At 45.8% G+C, this 22196-nt stretch overlaps 1 protein-coding gene across 2 annotated transcripts in view; it reads left to right on the top strand.

Annotated features, from left to right (window-relative positions):
• Positions 1 to 22196, top strand: part of LOC138468181 (zinc transporter ZIP9-like) — a 381835-nt gene that overhangs the window by 266757 nt on the left and 92882 nt on the right. The window contains exons 6-7 of one of the 2 annotated variants that reach the window (XM_069608630.1): positions 4297 to 4431; positions 15797 to 15981. In XM_069608630.1, the coding sequence (XP_069464731.1) occupies positions 4297 to 4431; positions 15797 to 15981 (320 nt within the window). The remainder of the gene's footprint in view (positions 1 to 4296; positions 4432 to 15796; positions 15982 to 22196) is intronic. The other variant, XM_069608629.1, reaches the window with a different exon arrangement.

Genomic DNA, 22196 nt, shown 5'->3' with positions numbered 1-22196 from the left:
ACGTCCCGCACGTAAGGCTGCATTTGGCCGCATGGCATCTTGGGATTGGAATCATGTATCAAATCCCGATGGCAGTGTGATGTACTTTGACTGATTTTCATGCTATGCTCCCATTGTTACACATGCTATGATTGCAGCCGCTTACATACCTGTGAAGAGTCAGTGGTATGTAGGGCTCGATCGATGGCCGACCCTCATGCAGCACAGTAACGTACTTCACCGACGGGCGTGGCGTCCCATTTGTGATTGCAGCCAGTTAGCATTATGACACACAGCCGCACTACATTGATGTAATTGTGAATGCAAGCGTTCACAGAAGCCTTTTCGACGTAATGTTGCAAGTGAGGAATTCGAAGGCCAGCATTTTTGGTTTTGAAGTAGCGGCGAGGATACGCCCACAGGTCTGGCTGGAAATGTAACGTTCTATTGTAGAATGTCCTTGGGACATGGCCCATAACGAGCAGGCAATGAATGATATGAATTGAATGGGATGCGCAATAGCGTAGTGGACGATAAGGCAGGACGTTCCCAAATCCATCTTGCTTCACAACACTACAGATCCGGCCAGGAGCACAGTGGTTTTTGCAGACTGCATTACGCACAGACGCGATGGAAGTTTCACATATTATGTGAGTGAATATTCATGCGTTTTCATTGCGGGATGAGGGAATGATGAATGGATGCATGGACTGATGATTCCGTTTAGGGTCTGCCATGTACATGGGTTTTTTGAATCACTCCCCTTCCCCTGCGCTATGTGATGCAAGGCTGCCATAGTGGGACTTACGTCTATCTGCCCTTGTCGGATCCTCCCTGTCTCGACGCGCCTTCATACACTTGTGTCTAGGCACGTTACTAATCCCATGTCATGGGTTCTATCTTGACGGACGCATGCACAGTAACCGACGTTGCCAATGGTGTATTTACCTCGATTGATTTCGTTATGATTCGATACTGATTTAGGGGTGTGTATATTCCTTTGGAGTGGGCTAGCATGCATATGGGTGTGGATTTGGTGTGTTGAATGAAGATTGTAATGCATCATGAGTCCCGTAATGCAATCGGTTAATTTGTGTTTCTTTTGGGTGACAGGTATCTCCTGCCCTATTGCAGATGCCATCTCTACGCCACTCCTCCAGATGGTTTTTACTCTCGACTCCTGCAGCTTCGGGTGAATCAGTGGAGCACCATTTCGATCTTATGGGACGATCGCCAATGGGCCACATGCCCTTACGCTGTACTGGTGGCTAGGTGCAACATTTCGGCCTTTCAGCTCGACTAGTGCCTGCCTCATGGGACGGACCTGCGGTTCTTGCCGCTTCCATGTTGCCTTTTGGAACGTTGATGTAGGCCCTGTGTGCCATGATGGTACAGGGCGTCACACAAGTGGAAGCTGGTCAATTATTGCAGATGCAGCCCTCGGTGATGATGGTTGTTTTGGTGTTATTTTGCAAATTGCTGTGGGGCCTTTGTCATTTGGATGTGCATTTAAATTGTATTCCGATATTTGTCGTGTTGCGTTGTTCTTTGCAGGTGATGTGGCGATTTTCGATTTGTGGCGGTATGTATTGCGAGATGATCTGCATTGTGTTCCGCCTTCTGAGTTGAGTTGTGTGGTACAGTACTGGCCGCGTTTGCCTACGTAGCACAGTATGGTCACGGATAGGGGCTGCCATTGTGACTGTTTACATGATGTGCTGTTCAGGGGCGGGGGATTGGCTTTTGGCCGACTGGTGCCTGTCAGCCAGGTCGATTGGTGGAATGATGGGATGTTCAGAATGTGGCTGGTCACAGGTGACTGTGTTTGCGTGCGTTTGTTGGAGGGGGACTGGGGTCATGTCCATTGGAATAGCTTCTGTATTGATGCCATCTGTGCCCTGCAGCTCCCATCGGCCCCTCTTGGGATGAGCCTGGCTGCTCAGTCACTCTGCCAACTTGTGTGGTACATGCTTCTGCTGATGGTTGGTTTGTTTACTGGCAAGAGTACAGGGCTGGTGCAATCCCCCTCAGGATGCTGTTTTGGATGTTGCCTTGCGCTGGTGGCAAGCGATGGGGGACTACTGTTGTTTTGTGTCATGTGTTCTTGATTTTCATTTTGATGTATTGTACCTTCACATGCCTGTGCTGCATCAGTACGGCTATGGTGACATGCCGTACATGGATGCCCACTCACGGGGCGCTTTGAGCCCCTGCATGCTTTTCTACGTTGGCATGCATGGGTGAATTGTAGATTTCACTGGTTGCATAGTGTGAGTACATTGCGCCTGCCAGGAGTTGTGCAATGTGGCCAGGGAGTGGAGTACAGGCACTCAGTGGGCCATTTACGGTTGGTTCACGATGCCGTATTTCTCGCCATGGCGGAATGGTACTTTACGACGTGCTTGATGGCGTTCAGTACATGTCCGCTAGGGTCAGAATTCGCGTACCGTTGCGCCATGGCGGTGATTCCGGTTTTGCAAGGCGCGCGTGCGCGTACTTGGTGCAGTTAGCGTTGCCGTTCACTGCGGTGTCGCTAATGGCATCGTACTTTACGGTGACGGGTCATAATCGCAACGAGCGGTGTTCGATGGCGGTATTGCATTTCCGCCATCATTTTTCCATTTCCGCCAGGGTCGTAATGAGGCCCATTGTGTGTGCCCCATTCCAAAATGTCTCCACACACAATGTGTGCACCATACCAACTGCTTTTCACACACATGTTCATAAAGCTTACCGTTCTGCACACACTGGTACAACATATCAACTGATTTACACCCCTACCCTTTATGCACCACAACTACAGTTCTACACACGCTGTATCAACTGTGCTATCTACATCGGGTGCACATACCTATTTCACAGCACAAACCTCGTATGCATTATACCCACTGCTTTACAAACAGCTTCTGCATGATTCCTACTCACTATTGCGAACAGTGGTCACCACTGCCGGATTCCGTGTGATTGGTGCATAGAGATCTTTGAACAATAATCACCAACCAGTCTGTACATATACTATGTGGGCAGCACACCAACTGCTCTGCAAGCAGTGTGCATGAAACATACTGAGGTCTCTGCACATATTATGTGCAGCCCATCACCTGCTCTGCAATCAAAGTATGAACCATGTCTACCCCTTTGTGGATACCTTATCTGCCTAATACCTAACTACCACTATGCGCACACAAAGTGCACCATATTGATATGTGTACACTCACCATATGTGCATCATACCTACCACAATGCACAAATCAAATGCCCCATTCCCTACTCTGCTCACAATACAAAAAGAGTATTTTTTATTCATATAGCGCCTTTGCCAATGCAATTACTATCACCCAAACAAGGTTGGTACTCATCGATCCATCTCAGAAGGATGAAAGACTGAGTTGGCCTTGGAGGGATTCCAGCCTGCGACCTGCAGAACCCACACAGATTTCAGCAGCAAGTGTGCAACCCGCTGAGCTATCTTACAGGCCATATACCTACATTTATGCAGATACCAAATATATACAATAACTACCACAATGTACCTGTACCTTACCATTCTATACAGACATGATGCATCAGACCTACCTCTGTAGCTATGCAGATGCCTTGTGTGCACCACCCATGTACACCCTCGCTACCCCTTTGTGCATTCCCTTGTGTGCACCATAGATGCCACTTTGCACAATATCTGTGTGCATCGTCCCTCACATGTGAAGACGCGCGAGCCTGGGCAGAAAGGAATTATGTGCTGTGCACCAGGCAGCCAGCTGCAGCCAGTAGGAAGATGAGCGAACCACCTAGGCTGGTCTGGATGTTCGCTTAGTCTAGCTCTGATTTTACTTAACGCTGCCCTGCTGCTTCATCCATCACTTGGTAAAATAAAACCCCTGCTTTCCCTCACCTCGTTTCAGATTGTGGGGGGATACATGGCATTATAACCCCACTGCTTGTAATCTTCAGGGGGGGATTTGTCCCCAGTGTCACCCCCATTTCCTACGCCCATGACCGGAGGATAGCTGAACATAGTGCAGTTAATGATCGATGTGTAGCCCAAACAATGCTTTCTGTCTAGCCCATTAAGTAATTATCCCATGTGATTTCATCACGTCTCCTTAATAGGTGGTATTTTAAAAAAAATGAGGCATGTAAAATAACCACCATGCCAACTGAGACCAAAAGCTACAGAATGTGATGAACGACAGGGCACTGTCCTTCCTTTAGAAGAGACGTAGCGATCATCCTATGTGAATAAAATGACTGCACGCGCGTTTGTTAGCTAGCCTATGAAAGGTTTGCATTACAGCTCACGCTGCCTGTTTCTTCCAGGCTCCTGCTGCATTTGGCCTCGTCACCTTCCTGATGCATGCCGGCTTGGAGAAAAAACAAATTCAGAAACATCTGCTGGCCTTTTCCCTGGCTGCCCCGCTCCTGGCAGTGGCAACGTATGCTGTACTGAGTATGGTAAGTCAAGAGAAAGAAAACGGACTAAACGCTCGGAGTGGGTTTGTGTTCTTGTCTTTGAGCAAATGAACGTCCTGGAGCGGACGTCCTACCCTTTCCAAGTTTTCGGTTAGAAACTCGATCACTGAGTTTCAGTTCCTAGGTACACATTTTTTTTCTGGGTAGTGGCCCTGTTTGTGGGTGGAGCGCTCTACCTAATTGCCCAAATGGTCAATTGAGCTACATAGTTTATTGTATGCTGGTGTGTATGAAAAATAGGGACGATCAGAGTATAGTTTGAAATCTTTCAGTGATGGGTGGAAAAGAAAATAAATACATCTCTCTTGCCATGTATGCATGTGTGGATTCATTTAACCATCATCATCACTTGTAACTAGTTCGGTATAAAATCACAAAAGTACAGACAGTGTGTCGCAGTTCGCTGCTCCTGGAAGCTATGGAGAAGATGGAGTATACGCCATTAGTGTGCCACTATGCTTTGCTAGAACGGGTGCTTCCCATGCTAGTCGATGGCACCCGTCCCTATTCATTCAGGCTTGGACTCTCTCACTTTGCGTTGTATCCCTAATTGTTTTCCTCGCTCCTTTGTGTAAGACTCTCACTTTTCTTGCACGTCTCTTCACTCTGCATCATTGTTCCATTGCTTTCTTGTTTCCTGCCTTCTCGGCTCAACATCCTGCTTTCACCTTACTTTGAGTTCTTCAGTTCTTTTCTCAGCAGTTTCGCGTAAATCCAGTCGCCAGCTTCTGCCGCGCTCTGCTCATCTCCCTGCTGCTCTTCTCCGTTTGCTCCTTCCGCCTCCATTGATTCTCCTCAGCTTTTTCCCTACTCACGTCACTCTTCTTCTCGAGCTGCTCACTCCAGCCATCCTTTTTCTTCAGTCGTCGGACTCTTCCACTGTCTTTTTTTGGAAAGGTGGGAACCCTTCCCTTTCCATTTTACTAAAGACATTTAAGACCTCTGCTATTGGATACCTTCAGTGTGGCGGGCAGCTCATCTACACAGCAGTACACCAAAGGGGTTTTTCCGCCTTTTGGCTCTTTCCCTTCATTTGGTTAATCCCAAGGAGGGGTCTCTGTTTTAGCTGGTGCCTTTTGGCTCTTTCCCTTCATTTGGTTAATCCCAAGGAGGGGTCTCTGTTGTAGCTGGTTTATCAACAGGCCTTGCTGCTTCTTCCTGGGGTCAGCTGCACCTCTTCAAGGAGAGAAAATCATCAAAAAATAAGTGGTCTTCTACTCCGTATGAAGAGGATCCCGTCTTCACTTCTGAAGAAGAGTCCGGTGAGGAAAATTCAGCAGGCGTTGACAGTTTGCAGCGCCAACAGTCCCAGGTCAGGATGGCTACAGATGAACAGGTCCAAGAGCTCATTGCTGCGGTCCAGGGGCTTTCATTAGAAGTTCAGGGCCTGAATGTCCAAGAATACCATAATTAGGCAGCTGGTGGCTGCCAGATAGGACCATACTTTGGATCTTCCTCCCATGGGACTTGCCTCTGGCAACTATGACAGATCCCGTAAGAAGATTACGTTATTTATAGATGCCTGCATTGTTCATTTCACCTTTACGCACCTCCAAATACCCCACTGACAAGGCCCGAGTGGGCTTTATGGTGTCCAATATTGTAGGCAATGGCTTGGCATGGGCAGCTCCTTTGGTCACCTCTGCCAATCCAGTTCTACAGGACTACCAGGCCTTTCTTGCCCTGCTGAGACAGACATTCGAGAGACCAGAGATGTTCCATATGGCCTGCAAATCACTTCTCGACATTCACCGGGGTTCAACTGATCTTATGACTCACATCAGTAATTTCAAGCAAACTGCGTCTGAAGCAGGCTGGCCTGAGGAGGCGCAATATTCCATCTTCAGAAGGGGATTTCACGAAGACCTTAAGGATGAGCTGGCTCGCATCGCTCGACCGGCCACTCTTCCTGACATGATCTCATTGGTACTTCAGATTGACTATCGCTTGACTGAAAGAAGGGCCGAACGTAAGTATCCATCACTCACACTTCAGTACTCATGGGACTCTCCATCTTCGATCATCAGGAGACCCTTTGTTTTGATATTATCCGAGCGGTTCACTACCCTGTAATATTAGTGATACCCTGGTTATGGTTGCAGAACCCTCTGATTGACTGGAACAAATACACTCTCCACTTTCATTCAGAATATTGTTCCTCCCATTGTTTTCACGATACAGAGGAGAGGTCCTCTCTTGCAGAGTATACAATTTCATGGTCACTTGGTGTCAACTGCATACCAGAGTGCTATCACGCGTTCAGGGAGGTTTCTATGGACAAGGTTCCCAAGGAACTGCTTCCCCATTGCCCAGAGGACTGTGCCATTGATTTAAGACAGGATGCTCTAGTACCCTTTGGTCGCATGTTTTCTTTGACATTCCTGAAAATAAGGCCTTGAAGAAGAACCTTGAAGACCACCTACAGAACGGGCTCATCAGACCCTCCAAGTCACCGGCTGGGCATCACTATTTTTTATACCCAAGGAGGACACTCAAGAGCTCAGGCAATGTATCGACTACCGCGGTCTCAATCGAGTCACCATCCAAGACTGATACCCATGTCCTTCATTAGAGATGTCCTAGAGGCGGTGCAGGTTTCTGTCATTTTCACGAAGTTGGATCTCCGAGGGGCTTATCACCCTTTAAGGATCAAATCTGAGGATGAGTGGAAAACATGCTTCAGGACCCCATGTGTGCACTTCGAGTATCAGGTTATTCCCTTTGGCCTGGTAAATGCCCCCGCTGTCTTTCAGCGTTTGATGGACTGATTGTTCTCAGATCTGTTGTTGCGTTCTGTTATTTACCTTGATGACGTATGGGTGTTCTCAAGGACACAGGAGCATCATCAGAAGCAGTTGTCTGAGGTATTGGACTATAGATAAATCAACTGCTGGTCAGACCAGAGAAGTGTCTCTTTGAAGTCTCCTTTGTTCCTTATATAGGCTTCATTTTGTCAGATAAGGGTATCGAAATGGACCAACGCAAAGTTTCAGCAGTGATGCAGTGGCCAACAACTTCTTCGGTTAAGGACATTCAAAGGTTTTTGGGGTTAGCAAACTTTTACTGCAAATTTATACCAGAGTTTTCCAAGATTGTCTTACCCATTACCTCTTTGCTCAAGAAGGATGTACTATCCATTTGGAGCCAAGCAGCAGAAGAGGCTTTTCGTCGTCTCAAGGATCTGCTCTGTTCAGTCCCAATACTCAAACAACCGGATCAGAATCTCCCTTTTACTGTGGAAATTGATGCCTCTACGGGGGCTATGGGAGCCGTACTTAAACAACTTATCGACGGAACCGAACATCCTATTGATTATCTCTCCAAGACTTTTAACTGCAGCAAACTGAACTCCTGTGTTATCGAGAAAGAGCTGTAAGCTATGAAACAAGCCACTATGAATGGCGACACTTGCTGCAAGGAGCCACTCCTCCCCTTCGTGATCAGGACTGACCATAGAAACCTCAAGGTCCTACAACAGATGGACTGTGTCAATGCTCAATAAGCCCGGTGGGCATTCTTCTGTGCCCAGTTCGATTTTGTGCTCACATACATTCCTGGATCTGAGAATTTAGTTGCAGATGGCTTGTCACACAAATTCAGCTCAGATACCTCTGCAGTCCCGACTACCATGCTTCTTTTTCATAGGAACAGATTCCTGTACTCTGTGTCATCTTTTCTACAGGAGGTTAAGGAAGCTTCCACAGGTTTTGCTTATAACCAGCAGGATTCTGCCTTTATGAGGAAGGCTGACCTTCTCTTTCACAAAGATGTGTTGGTTGTTCCCAGGGGTTCCCTTCAAAGAAAGGTCTTGTCTTGGTGTCATGCAGGGAAGACCGCGGGTTACAAGGGCTATGATGCCATGTTGGATCTCATCAGATGTTCTTTCTGGTGGCCTACGTCATGTAAGGACGTCAAGGCCTTTGTTCACTTTTGTCCAATCTGTGCACAGTGCAAGTACAGCACAAGAAATCCTATTGGTTACTTGGAACAAGGTCCCAATCCCAGTAGACCGTGGAGCCACGTGCCCTGAAATGGCTGCCATCTTTTCAGGGAGATTTTTCATCTACATGGTATCCCAGAGTCTGTCACTTCTGACCGGGGTTCGCAATTCACATCCTCATTCTGAAAGACCTTGTGTAACCTTCTCGGCATAGAATGAGCCCTCTCATCTGGGTACCCTCCTCAAACTAATGGACAGACGGAGAGGCGTAATCACACCATGGAACAGTATATCTGCTGTTTCATTAACTCGCAACAAGATAATTGGGTGAACCTGCTCCCCATGGCTGAATTTGTGTACCGTAACACCTTGCACACTTCCTTAGGAATGAGCCCCTTTTATTGCACCTATGGCCTCCACCCACAGTTCCTTCCCAGTACTACCTTCCCTACTACTGCCATTCGTTTGATTGACCCACTCTTGAATGACTTATCTCAAGCCCACAAAAACACTTGGGAAAATCTCAAGAACCAGAGACAGGAATATAAGACCCAAGCTGGTGTACACAGAAATCCTGTTCCTGACTAGGAGATAGGTTCCAGGGTGTGGCTCTCTACCAGGTATTTACGCAGATGGGTCCGGCCTTCGAAGCTCTGTCCACGGTACATCGGACCATTTGAAATATTCACCAAGATTAATCCAGTGGCATTCAGGATCAAGGAACCACTTTCTTCAAGCCGGCTGCACCCTGTATTCCATTCCTCTTTTCTACGTCCATTCATACCGGATCCTTTTTCCTCGCAAGAGGAAAAGACTCCAATCTTCACCCCCGGAGGAACCAGAAGTGTATGAGGTCTCCAAAATTTGTGACTCACGCTATCATAAAGGAAGGCTTTTGTATTTGGTTCAGTGGAAAGGTTATCCCCTATCAGAAAATTCTTGGGAACCTGTATCTTACATTAAGGCACCTTTGCTACTTCACCGGTTCCACCGTCTACACCCAGGAAAACCCAGGACCACCAACCAGACTTAAGAGGAGGCATACTGTTACAGCTTGCCGCTCCTGGAAGCTATGGCAAAGATGTAGTCTACGCTGTTAGTGTTCCACTACTCTTTGTTAGAACGGGCACTTCCTGTTCTAGTCTTTTTCCAAGATGGCGCCCCCTGAGTTTCTATTCATTCAGGCTTGGACTCTCTCGCTTGCACCCCTAGTTGTTTTTCTCTCTCCTTTGGGTAAGATGCTCAATTTTCTTAGCACATCTCTTCGCTCTGCATCATTGTTCCATTTGCTTTCCGGTTTCCTATCTACTCGGCTCAACCTCCCGCTTTCACCTTACTGCAAGTTCTTCAATTCTTTTCTCAGTGGTTTCCTGCGACTCCAGTTGCCAGATTCTGCCACGCCTGGCTCCTCTCCCTGCTGCTCTTCTGCGTTTGCTCCTTCCGACGCCATTGATTCTCATCAACTGTTTCCCTACTTACGTCACTCTTCTGCTCGAGCTGCTCACTCCAGCCATCCTTTCCTCCAGTCATCAAACTCTTCCACTGTCTTTTTTTTGTGGAAATGTGGGAACCGTTCCCTTTCCATCTTACTAAAGTCATTTAAGAACTCTGCTATTGGATACCTTCTGTGCAGCTGGCAGCTCATCTACACAACAGGACCCCAAAGGGTTTTTTCCAGCCTTTGGCTTTTTCCCTTCATTTGGCTAATCCTGGAAGAGGGGTCTCTTGCCTTAGCTGGTTTATCAGCGGACATAGTGTCTTCTTCCCGGGGTCGGCCGTACCTCTTCAAGAAGAGAAAAACAAGTTGTCTTCTACTCCGTATGAAGAGGATCCCGTCTTCACTCCTGAAGAAGAGTCAGGTGAGGAAGATTCAGCAGACATTGACACAGTGATGCATACCCATGGTTCCTAGTGACTGTTTCGACAGTCAAAGTTTCGAATGCCAAAAGTTCCGACACAAAAGTGTCGGGAAAAAAAAGTTTCCAAGTGCCCCCCAAAACCCGTTTTTTTCTTTTTTAAACACTTATTTACCTATACTTAAATAAAATAAACCCTTTAATATTAAATAAATACATTCGAAACTTTTTTTCCCCGACACTTTTGTGTCAGAACTTTTGACATTCGAAAGTAATGTTTCGAAAATTTGACTGGACACCATACACATTATTCATATAAAACAATAACCAAATAATTAGTTCATCAAAACATATTTCATACAAATATTTAGTAAATACATTAAGACCGAATGTCAAAAAGTATTTGTACTTGTATGTTATGTGATCTCATTAGCTGAAATTAATTGGGGTCCTCTCTCTCCTCCCCTTCCTTTCCAACATAGCTAGATACAGCAACAATGATATTGTTTGTGCTTTCCGTTTTACAAAGTCCCTCAGCAATAATCCTAGATTGTTTGTCTCTATTGGACAGGCACAATTTAAGGATTTTATTCCTGATGGATTTATTTAACATGGATTTCTATGGAATCCACCAGCTTTTAGCACAGGTTAAAATCTGGCAGATTCTCAAGGATAGCCTGCAAATCACATGCTGGCGTAAATCCTTGCTCCGCCTGCCAAATAACTGAAGGGAATTCTCCACCGTGCTGCTGGATCATGTGTAGAACAGTGAAAAGCATGGGTTTTACGCCTGTTTTAACATGCCGGGGGACTGGAAAATGGCCCCTATGCAAGCTGAGAGTAAGTCTGTTATTCTGTGCTATTCAGCACTTAGGCTGCATGCACAATGGCAGGTGAAGGGGTGCATTCCCAATGGGAGCCGCAGTGTGCACGCAAGCACCCCTGTGCCTACTGATTCAGAGGCGGGCGAGAATTGATAAGTACTCCTTTTCCCGGCTAGGTGTGTGCTTTATGAACCCCATCCATACAGGATAGAAGGCTGCAATTGGGAGGGGAGGGCTTAGCAGCTGGATTCGGAGGCTGGAGAGCTTTCATTTGCTGTGGCAAGTTGCAGCAGTTGCATACTTCTGTGCTTCTCTTTGGCATTGCTGTACATCGTTCAGCTACTCCAGGCATGTCCATGCAATTTACAAAATAGAAATCAAAATTCACTGGCAGGAGCAATACATTAAGGATCAAACATGTCTGCCATGAACTAGTCTTATGGGCATGTGCCCAGCACTCTCCTCTTGGCACAGGAAATGATGTGATACCGGTTCGGGGAATTCTGGTATGGCTATAATCGTGGCACGATCGCTGCTGTAGGGCACAGAGTTTTCTTTTTTTTACTAAGTTGCCATTGAACACAGTAAAGGCACTGACCATGGTTCCTCATGGCGTGACTGACCCCTATTTCAGCCCCCCAAAACATTGCAATACATCATATCTTATCATGATTTGTTCCCCCAAATAACTTGACATACACCATTTTTTGATTAGAAAAAACATGTTCACTTTATTGGAGTCATCCTAGAGGGCGGTCCTACCCCTGCTCAAGCCACAAGTCTGCCTGGCCTACAAATACATTTCTGGGTGGCCTTTTCATTCTCGTGTTCATTTTAATACCGGTGAGCGCTCCTCACTTCGGTTTCCATTCTTGCGAGAATGGCCCGCCCCGGTATCCGACTGCCAGTTCAGTCACTCCCATATCCTTTCTATGGAGCATAACCAGACCACTGCATTCAGTTGTGGAAGAGTCCCAACTGTCCCTGGTGATGTCACTGCCCGGATCACCCCATCCTTGCTCATGCAGCCAGCGGGTACAGCTCGTGGAAGGACTAGAGCGTACCTTCTTCTCTAGTCCATTATGCACAACAAGTCCCGCTCCTTGTCCCTGGGGCAATCATTTTAACAATCTGTGTACTTTAATCCTGTCACCGGTTGAAGGGCCCTTTACCAGGCCCCCTCTATCGTGCGCTTCTGGTTTCTCTCTGTGACCCGTGGGCCCTGTGGCATGCTAAAGCTGGGAGTGCGCCCTTACATTTCGCACATTCATATGCATACCTTGAATTTTGTCCAATGCGGCAGAGACCCCCATTAAAGAGCCTGCGGGGGCCATTCCCTTCCCCTCCCTCATCCCGTGTTCCCCCTGCTGGCACCCTGATGGCCATTCCTGTGTTGCCATTCCTTGCTCTTGGTAGCCTGCTTGCCCTGCCATAAGGGCTACCAACTTTCACTTCTCTCTTCATCAAACGTACCCTGCCGGGGAGTTTTCCCCTTCTCCACTTGGTTGGCTGGCCCTCTTCTCTTCCCCCTCCCCTCCATATAAGCTACCCAACCTTCTGTCTCCTTTTTATCCCAGGTCATTCTGGGAACCTGTGCCATTTTGACCAGAAATCCCTGTCATAGTTAACCCAACCCGTAGATCCATAGCGCCTTCCACAATTGTGTCCCTGTATTTCCACAATGCCAACCCCTGTTCCAGGAACCTCTCCATTATTACTGCTGCTAACAAAGAAAATGTCTTGGTCCAGTTACCAACTGTCTCCGTTGCTCTATACCTTTTCTGTCTGTTTTTTATCATCTTCCTTCGTTACAGTAATGTCTGGATCTGCTGTCTCCAGTGACAATAGTGAAAACAGATCAAATGCGCTCCCTTACCTGCCTCAGGATGTGCCAAGCCAATGATGATCTCCCTGACAATAATGGGGTGATGTCACCAAAGGACCTTCTCCCACGAGCCCCCTAAGGTTAGTTGTTGTCCAGACCATAACTCGGTCCCTTTAATCACCACAAGCACTGCTGTCCCCAGATGGGGAACCCCCAGAAACGCTCCCTCCATATTTACAAGTGGCACTGCCCCTTCTTGTGCCCCAAGCCCCTGAAGGGACATATTGTTCCACTTTACCCAGAACGTCAGCTGTGACTGTGCTGTTCCCTCCCCCGGCGTTGTGCGAGAGCGGCGGGCTCAGCGGGTCTTTCCCAAACATCCCCCGTGCTTGTCGGTGCCCTTTCTCCCTGCTGCTCTTGCTGGCCGTTCCTCCACATTTTCAACATTTGTTCCATAAACATGGTCATGCCGCCCCCTATCCCATTCTGAACCCTTGTTGAGCACTGGCACTTCTGGTGTTACCTCACTGCTAACGGCCCTGGTGGGCAGGGCAGGCATAATGTCATCAGGCTGCACGTTAATCTCCACAGCGACAATCTTACCCTGGGCCTGCCTCGGGCCTTCTTCCTTTTTGTAGGCGTGGATAAGGCTTCTTGCTACACATTGTATTCCAAAGCTTTTAAAACATTTCAGATATGCACACTTCTTTTTTACCTTTAGTATTTGTCTTGTCTTGTCTCCTTCTAAGTCTTGTATCCTTGTAGCTTATCCTTTTATTTGCTCACGACTTTAAAAATAAAATATCTTACTTTTGTTAGTGAGGCAAGTTCCTCTGTGCTCCGCGGGCTGGTGCTAGCAACTTAGTTGCTTTTCGCCATCTCTGCCAGTGGCCGTGTTACCGGTTGCTTAGCAACCTTGGCTGGGCATGCGTTCGCTTCCTTCTTAGCCTTGCAAGCTTTCGGCTGCCCCTCCTTTTCAAGACGGGTCAGGAGTTTCTCACGTGTTTCTCGGGCAGCTCGGATTGTTCGCAACCCAGGTTGGCGGTCTCTCTCTCACCTCGGGCCTTCCGGATGCTGCACAGCCACTTCTTAAGGTGAGTTCTCAGTGCGCTCTGTCCTCCTTCTCTGCTTTTTGTACTCCCAACTGGCGCCACACGGCTACCAGGACTTTCCATGGCTTCTCGGTTGGGAGCACCCCCCACTTCCTTTCCTTTCTTGTTCTTGGGTGCTCGCACCTGGGGCCTTTTGGCACCCTTGTGTGACATCCTAGCGTGCCCCTTTGGGTCACTAACTGGTTCTCTCTTTGTAGTCTGTTGGCAGGGTATAGAAGAGGGAAGGAAAGGAAAAGGAAAGTTTGAGGTGTGGGGTGACAGGCGAATTTTGGATTGCACATGTGTGCCCTTTTGCTATTGTTATTGTACAGCTTCGGAAAGCTGTATATCCCTATCGTGAACCCGCAGCCCCTGCTTAGGTACCCCGTGCCCTTTAGCTCCATATGGTGCCTTATTACGCAGCGCTGGCCCTTACTGTTCATGTCCCTACTAAAGTATAAGCAGGAATACGTTCCACTATGGGCAGCGCAATTCAGCTGGGAGTAAATTAAATGTAATTGTCTTTCGAAGACAATGGGCTGCATTATATGTTTGGCATGCTAATACCCCTAGATTCTAGTGACTAGACTAAATAACCATTACTGCACGCGGTAACAGCGATTTACTGTACTATTCAGGGTAGTAGCCTTTTCCCATGGGACACCATTGGGGATAAGCAGATTTTACTGCATCTGATCTACTACTATGCTAGTAGTTAGGGCCTGTAAGTAAAGTGGTTATAACACTCTGCATTATATAACCGCATATCAATGCCGCATTCTTGCACAAAGAGTAGAATTGTATTGCCACTTTGTATCCACTGCCTTTCGAAAGAACAGGTCCTGCAGGAGGGGGTGGGGTACAAAGCAATGATTGTGAGAATGCAGAGCTCGTGCCATCCTGTGCTGTGGACTTGGACAGCATGCCTGGCAGCACAAGCAGCAAAGGAAACATTAGTCTGGATGAGAAAATCCAAAGCTAACTCACAAGAGCAAAGTCATGGCAGAGAACATTGTATAGTCTTTGAAATAGAACATTATACTTAACAACAAAAAAAAGATGCCGAGAATGACGTTTGCTGCCTATATTGGAGCAGCGTTTGCAACTGGGCATAAGGTTAAAGGTCAGCAGGCTGTCTGATGATCCAAGTAGGTGATTGCTGATGCAAATAGAGTGACAATATATCCCCTTGCAAGAATTCAATCATCGTGTATCTCGTTAGAGAAAAATGAGTCTTAGGTCCCATTCACGCTCCCATGACCTTGGTGATACATGCTTTGAATAACTGCTATGCCGTGTTTTGGTGCAGCCCTTATGGGACTGGTCATTTTGGCGCCACAGCTTGGGCGCAGGTCCCTTTTTAGGTACGCAATGGTCTGTGCACCCTTATGGCCGCAGGCTTCAGAGCGTGCCCAAAATGGGGTGGCGCCGAAGGCACTGCTCCAAAAGTGCAGAGCCGGATTATCCGGTTTTGTTGAATAACATTGGAGCCACAGTCTCTCACATGGGCTCTCACTCCTCTTACATTACCACACAGACTGTAACTAAAGTTGTACCTGACCAGCAGCTGTCATTAGCAGAGTTTGCACAAGCCTGTATTTAAGATGGTGGGTAACATGATGACAGTTTGGTGAGGAACTACGGTACCTTTGCAAGAGTTTTTAATCTGGACCTATCCAATGAGTAACCTGCCATCATAAAAACCTGACACCCTCTTTCACGCCCTAAACCCGTTTATTTATTCTACAACCTCTGGAGCTTCTCTCCACCTTGGAGGAGTAGATAGACCATCCATCCTTTGTTTGTTCTAGGGTACGATGTCCATTGAGATCTCAAGACGGATGACTTGGATGACCCACGCCAAGCTTCTCCTGGAGGACTCATGCCTGCAGCGGAAACAATCGGAGATTTCCTGGTCACCCCCTGGTGGTCAGACATTTGCAAAGTACTCTGCATTCACCACAAAGTTGCCTGCACCCCCATCAGCAAGCAAACGGTGAGTGTGATGAGCCATTTAAATTTGACATCCATTCCCTGAAATGAGTGGCTGCACTTGTGCATTGATCAGGCTGTCTACAGGCCAGGTCTGTGCTGCGGGTTTCTCCACACTGGTTTGTTCGCTGACTCCACAGATGGCAGCCATTTTGAATTAGGCCAAGTGCAGCTTAGCCAATTCCGCTCCCTTCATCTTGCAATGGGCTAACCCTCAAACCACCCAAATCTTTTTTTCATGAACTCTTATGCTCATAAGTGTTATCATATTCAAAGCCTTGGCCAGTGGTAATGATGTGCTGCTATACAATTGTATTTGAACAATCAGTCGTGATGCCATTAATTAAATTGCACAAATATGCAAGCTGAAAACTGTAAGAAAGTAATAACAATACACACTTTTCATTGACCTGCACTTGGCACCTGTTGTGTCCTGCCTTGGAGTTGGCAGCTCTCAGGATCACAGGAGACCTCTAGGATCTGTGATCCTGCCGAGGTCTTAACAGGATGAACCAGAGGGCTGGAGGTTGCAACATTGGCCAGACAGCATTGATCAGAGGCCCTTATTCTTCCTGGCAGCTCGTCCACTACAAACGCACAACACCATAATTTGGCTGCGCACATGGATCGTTTGCCAAAGGCCCATGCCTTTTATTGATGTGGTGCCGGTTTGCGGCATCACCATATGACTTGGTGAGTACTTGTGAGGGTGCCGGCGGACCACGCTGTGAGGGGTCAGAAGTGCGAGACGGACACAAAGGTATAGATTTCTCAAGAGTTGCCATTTTATTAAATAAAAAGGGGTGAGATAAACGCACATCTTTCCCTAACCTAACAAGGATGTCCCTGCCTAGCAAACTAAAAATAAAGAAAAATTGCCTAGTGTCCAAAAAGACTCTGACCCTCACACTTATACACACAACAAAATAATACAAAAAATGTTTGGCTGTCTTCAGTTCAACAAAATAACATACCAATTCAAACTCAAAGGTTTTAGAAAGTACTCCTTGTGACCAGGGTTGAACTAATTTAGGAATACCCTCGGCAAAGATCTGATGGAATAAAGTTCCATTCAGTGTAACACAAAGTATTTTCCATTCACTGTGTGCTTCCACTTAGCAAAGTAAATGTCTCCTTCACAGAGGCTTGGTCATAAATCAAAACAAATGTTGTTCTCCACAGCCTCCTGCTTGGTAAAGTAAATGTCTCTCCCTCACCACGCTCGCAACTTAGGCATTCACTTTGACTCCTCTCTCACTTTTTCCCATCATCTCTCTCTCACTTCTCATGCCTGTCGCTACCACCTCTTTAATATTCGCAAAGTCCGCCCCTCTCTCACTTTCCATGGTACTAAACATTTTAACCTCCTCCCTTATCTTCTCTCGCCTCTTCTACTGCTCCTCCTTACTCTTTGGACTACCTACTTCTCACCTCGCCCCCCTCAAATCTATCTACCACTCTGCCGTCCGTACCCTCTGTCTCCTCACCTCCTGTGACTCCATCTCTGCTTCCCTTTCCTCCCTTGGCTGGCTTCCCTTTCACTCCCATCTTAACTTTCATTTTCTCTGCTTAGTCTTGAAATCTCTCCATGGTCTTGCTCCCCCTTATCTCTCCTCCCTCCTCTCTTTCTACACTCCCTCCCGCTCCCTTCGCTCTGCTGACCACTTCCTTCTCACTGTTCCTCCATCCCCTTGTACCACCTCCCATTTCCGCTCCTTCCAGCTGCTAGCCCCCCTGCACTGGAACTCCTTACCTCTCAATCCGCTCTATTCCTACCTTTTCCTCATTCCGCAAATCCCTTAATTCTCTCCTTCTCCATTCCCTGCCTTGAAACCCTTCCCCCTTCTTGCTCCCCCTCCCTCTCTTTTTCTTTCACCATGATCATCTCCCACCCCTTCCCCCTCCACCCCATTCTCACCCTTTTACCCCCATCCGTTTCCCTCCTCCTTCTCCTCCCCACCCCTCCCTCTCCCTCTCAGTTCTACTGCACTACTTTCCCTCTTCCCTTAAGTTTAATTGCTCTACTTACTGTTTTGTTGGACTGATTCATAATTGTAAATTGCTTCTACTGTTATACTGTTATAATGTTAATTTTATATATATCTTGTTGTTAAAATGTACATCGTTTTGGAGTAAAGCGCTATATAAACATAATAAATACAAATACAAAACATAAGTTCATAAACCAAGGTGTAGCATTCCATATGAGCTATGTAAAGAATATAGAATATGGAATGCAGGAAGAAAGATGCAAAGGAGAGACTGTTAGACGAGTGAGAAGAAACTCTGTTAGGAGCCGGTGGGCGTTTACTATGATACTTCAATAAAGAAGAAAACCTTTCTTTACCTGCATATGTGATCATTTTATTGGCGACGAGGAAACAGCACGGCAGCCCACCGAGTAGCCGTTTGCTGTCTGAACCTGATTGACTGACTGCCTGGGTTTGCCTCATCTTCCACACCTCAAGCACACATTGAAGAAGTGATCCGGAGTGGGACCCCGCAGCAACCTTAATCTCCGGCAAGTCCGTGCTAATAGGTGAGGAGCCTCGGGAGGGCGGAAAAGCAATTGAGGGACAAGTTTGTTGCTGCGCTGCGTACACAAAGCAATTTAAGGGACACGTTTGCAGTTGCACCAGCGCACTGCTTTGTCTCTGCGCTCACTTGGTGCATCATTTGTGACATGCAAATCCTCCCCAGGGGCACATGAGATTAGGCTGGACTTGCGCGCCTTGCATTCTCCACGCAGTGCAAGGTAAGGGGGACAGTAGATTCCCTGCGACTCCTTCGTTGACATCAGAGAAAAGGACCTCACGACGTCGGGCAACATGGAGCCATTTTGGTTTCCAAGACAACCGAACAACAAAACGTTTTTATATGCCTCACAGACAAACATGCTCAGCAATGAAAGTAACACAGACCAATCTGTGTTAAAGGATACAACAGCCAGGGCAACTATAAAGTGCAACAAGAAAATTGTGATAATTCTCTGTCACTTCATACTTACACAAGTATAAACACCCATTTACAAGTGTGGAAGGAGACAAGAAAAATTAGCAGTACTACATCTTCATCAATAAACAGCACATAAACATTATTTCACAGAGATACTAGCTATGCAAGGGATACCTCCTCCACATTACTTTTTGGATACCATAGGAGAGCCCAACATACCATGGAAGCATTGGAAGAAACGTTTTCACCATTACGTGTTCACAGTACATGGTTTAAATGTTGCAAGTGAGCGGAAGAAATGTCTGCTTATGCCTTGTTTGGGCAATTATGCCCAAGAACAATTTAAGAATCTTCTGCAACTTTCGTATGAAGAATCATCAAGTCTTACTGAGCATGAAAAATGCATCAAGATGCTTAATAAGCACTCAGATAAATCCGTGAGCATCATACTTGAGAGGTACCATTTTGGAAAAAGGAAATGGGAGAATGGGGAGACGGGGGAACAGTAAATTGCGTCTCTCAGGGGTTTGACAGCTTCATATAAATTTGGCAACCCTTTGAATGAGAGACTACAAGACCAATTCATGTTGGAATGCAGTGACGGACAAGTGAGGGATGCTTTATGGTCTAAGAGTAATCCAACTATTGATGAAGTAATTAAGTTTGCTAAGGAGGTAGAACATATAAACAAGTGTGTGAAGGAGTTAGAAATAAGGATTGAATCTGAAACAAAGGAAGACGAGACTCTATAAATAATGGAAGTTCTGGCAATACAAGAAAACAATTTTGTTAGAAAGAAACAAGGAATAAAAAAGGAAGGCATTGTAAAGAAAAAAACTAGGGAGGTTCAAAGTAAAGAAAGACGAAAACGAAAGGAGAAAGTACTTTCGCTGTGATAGTGTGTATCATTTGGCCAGCAGTGACAAGTGTCCTGGTATTAAAGAATTATGTAAAAGGTGCAACAAACGGGGACACTTCACTAACTGTTGTAGGACAGAATTTGAAAGTATTGAGTGTGTGAATGAGTTGTGTGAAGAACTGGAACAATGTACGTTTATTATTGACTGTGTGACTGACAAAATATTTACTGTGGATGAAGATGCTGACGTGGAATAAACTATGTTGGGGGGAGTAAATATAGATATGGTAATTGACTATGGGGACAAATATACATTGTTGCCCAGTTATTTTTGAAGAAAATATGGGAAAAGAGATCATGATCAATGAATTTGATGTGAAGCCTGTAGCCTATGGAGGAAAACGCATTGATTTAGAAGGTTGGTTTTGGTCTGTTATGCAATTTGAAGACAGATCATCAAAAGGAAAGATTTATGTTTCTAGCAAAGGAACCTATCCACTTTTAAGTTGGTCACATCAGAAGAGAATTACGATAAAACTTGATCCCAATACTGAAGAAGCAGTTTATGCTGTGGATTGTGATACATTTCCTGAAACATTCACTCAGCATACAGTTTTCCTAGAGGAATTGGCAATATGAAAGATTTTATGGACAAAATGTGCATGAAGTGCAATGCTGTTCCAGTAGTGCAAAAAGTGAGACCAGTACCTTTAGCCCTCAGGGCTGCTGTAAAGGATGAATTCGATCAGATGGAGGGACAAGGTATAATAAAAAAGGGTTGAGTCTTCTGATTGGGTTTCACTGTTGGCCATTGTTCACAAACCAAATCGAAATTTAGATTGTACATAGATTTGAGGTGTGTAAATGGATGTATAATACCAGACAGACATCCTTTACCTAATATAACAGAGATGTTTGAGATAATGAATGGGGCAAGGGTCATGCATACTTTAGATTTGAAGTCTGCATACCACCAAATTGTCTTACATGCATCCTCTAGAAATATAACATCTTTTATCACTCCAGAGGGTTTGTTCCAGTGCAATCACATGCCCTTTGGTTTGGTATCTCCTGTGGCTGTGTTTCAACGGATCATGTATCAAATTGTTTCACCATATGGAGGGGGTATTGTGTTTTCAAGGCAATGTGTTAGTGTGTTCTTCAATGGTTCTCCCATGAACTATCAGGTTAAAGAAGGTGTTGGACATATTCAGGGAGGCAGGTTTGACACTTAGTAAAGATAAGTGCAAATTCCATAAATCTGTCATACAGTATCTAGGACATGAGATATCTGAACATGTTATTAGACCAAAGAAAGAGCTAGTGAATAATACTTTGAATTTTCCCAGTCCCATCAACAAGGAAAAGATAATCTCGTTTTTAGGAATGACTGATTATTACACCAAATATATTTCAGATTTAGCGAGTAAAACTGTTCAGATGAGTAAACCTGTGAAGAAAGGGGTGAGATTTCAGTGGGATGATGAATGTGAACGTGAGTTTGAAGAAATAAAACTAGCTTTGAGTAAGGCTTCCACTTTGAAGAGTTTTGACCCTAATAAGAAAAGTATTCTCACAACAAATGCGAGTAATCATAGGTTGGGTGTGATGCTTTCTCAGAGAAGTGAGGAAAAAGAGTGCACGTTGTTACATTTGCATCTAAAGTGTTGGAGGAGGCAGAGCAAAATAATTCCACAATTGAAAAAGAGTTGTTGGCAATTAAGCGGGCGATTGATCATTTCCATCCATTTCTTTGGGGTGTGCAATTTGTGGTCAGATGTGATCACCAGCCTTTAAAGGAATTTTTGACTTCAAAAGGTTTAGATAAGGTTTCTTGGTGAATACGTGGGTTCTTGGTGAATAAGTGGGTTGCAAGTTTGCAAGACCACAATTGGGAGATGGATGTGATGGACTGGTGTTAAGAACAAAGCAGCGGATTGTCTTTCCAGCTTGACAAATATAATTGAGGATGGCAATGATGATGAAGAGGATCAAGTTTTAAGTATCAACCAAGATGTAGTTCCAGAGAAGGAGTGGGAGGACGCTATGTTAGCAGATGAAGTACTTAGAGATGTCAAAGGGTGTCTTAAATGTGGTCTCAAAGGTAGTGATATTAGGAAAGGAACCCTCCCAGATGCAGTGAGGCATTTGTTTGTTGAGTTACTGATAAATAAAGGTATGGTTTTGAGGGGGACAAAGTGTTTCCATCTGCTAGTGTGAGAAAGAACATTCTGGAAAGAGCACATGAAGGACATCAAGGCATGACAAAGACCAAACAATTAATAAGGCAAGACTACTGGTGGCCTGGATTTGCTGGTGGAGAGATTAATCAGAGATTGTCATATATGTGAGGATGCCTCCAAAGGGTGTGTTGCGATAGTAGAACCCATGGCATTAATGTCCAT

This window comes from Ambystoma mexicanum, chromosome 4q, assembly GCF_040938575.1.
Source record: "Ambystoma mexicanum isolate Mex_15411 chromosome 4q, UKY_AmexF1_1, whole genome shotgun sequence".
NCBI classification, from domain to species: domain Eukaryota; kingdom Metazoa; phylum Chordata; class Amphibia; order Caudata; family Ambystomatidae; genus Ambystoma; species Ambystoma mexicanum.
Note: the sequence above shows the minus strand (reverse complement) of the source record. Positions and strands in the feature narration are given on the sequence as shown.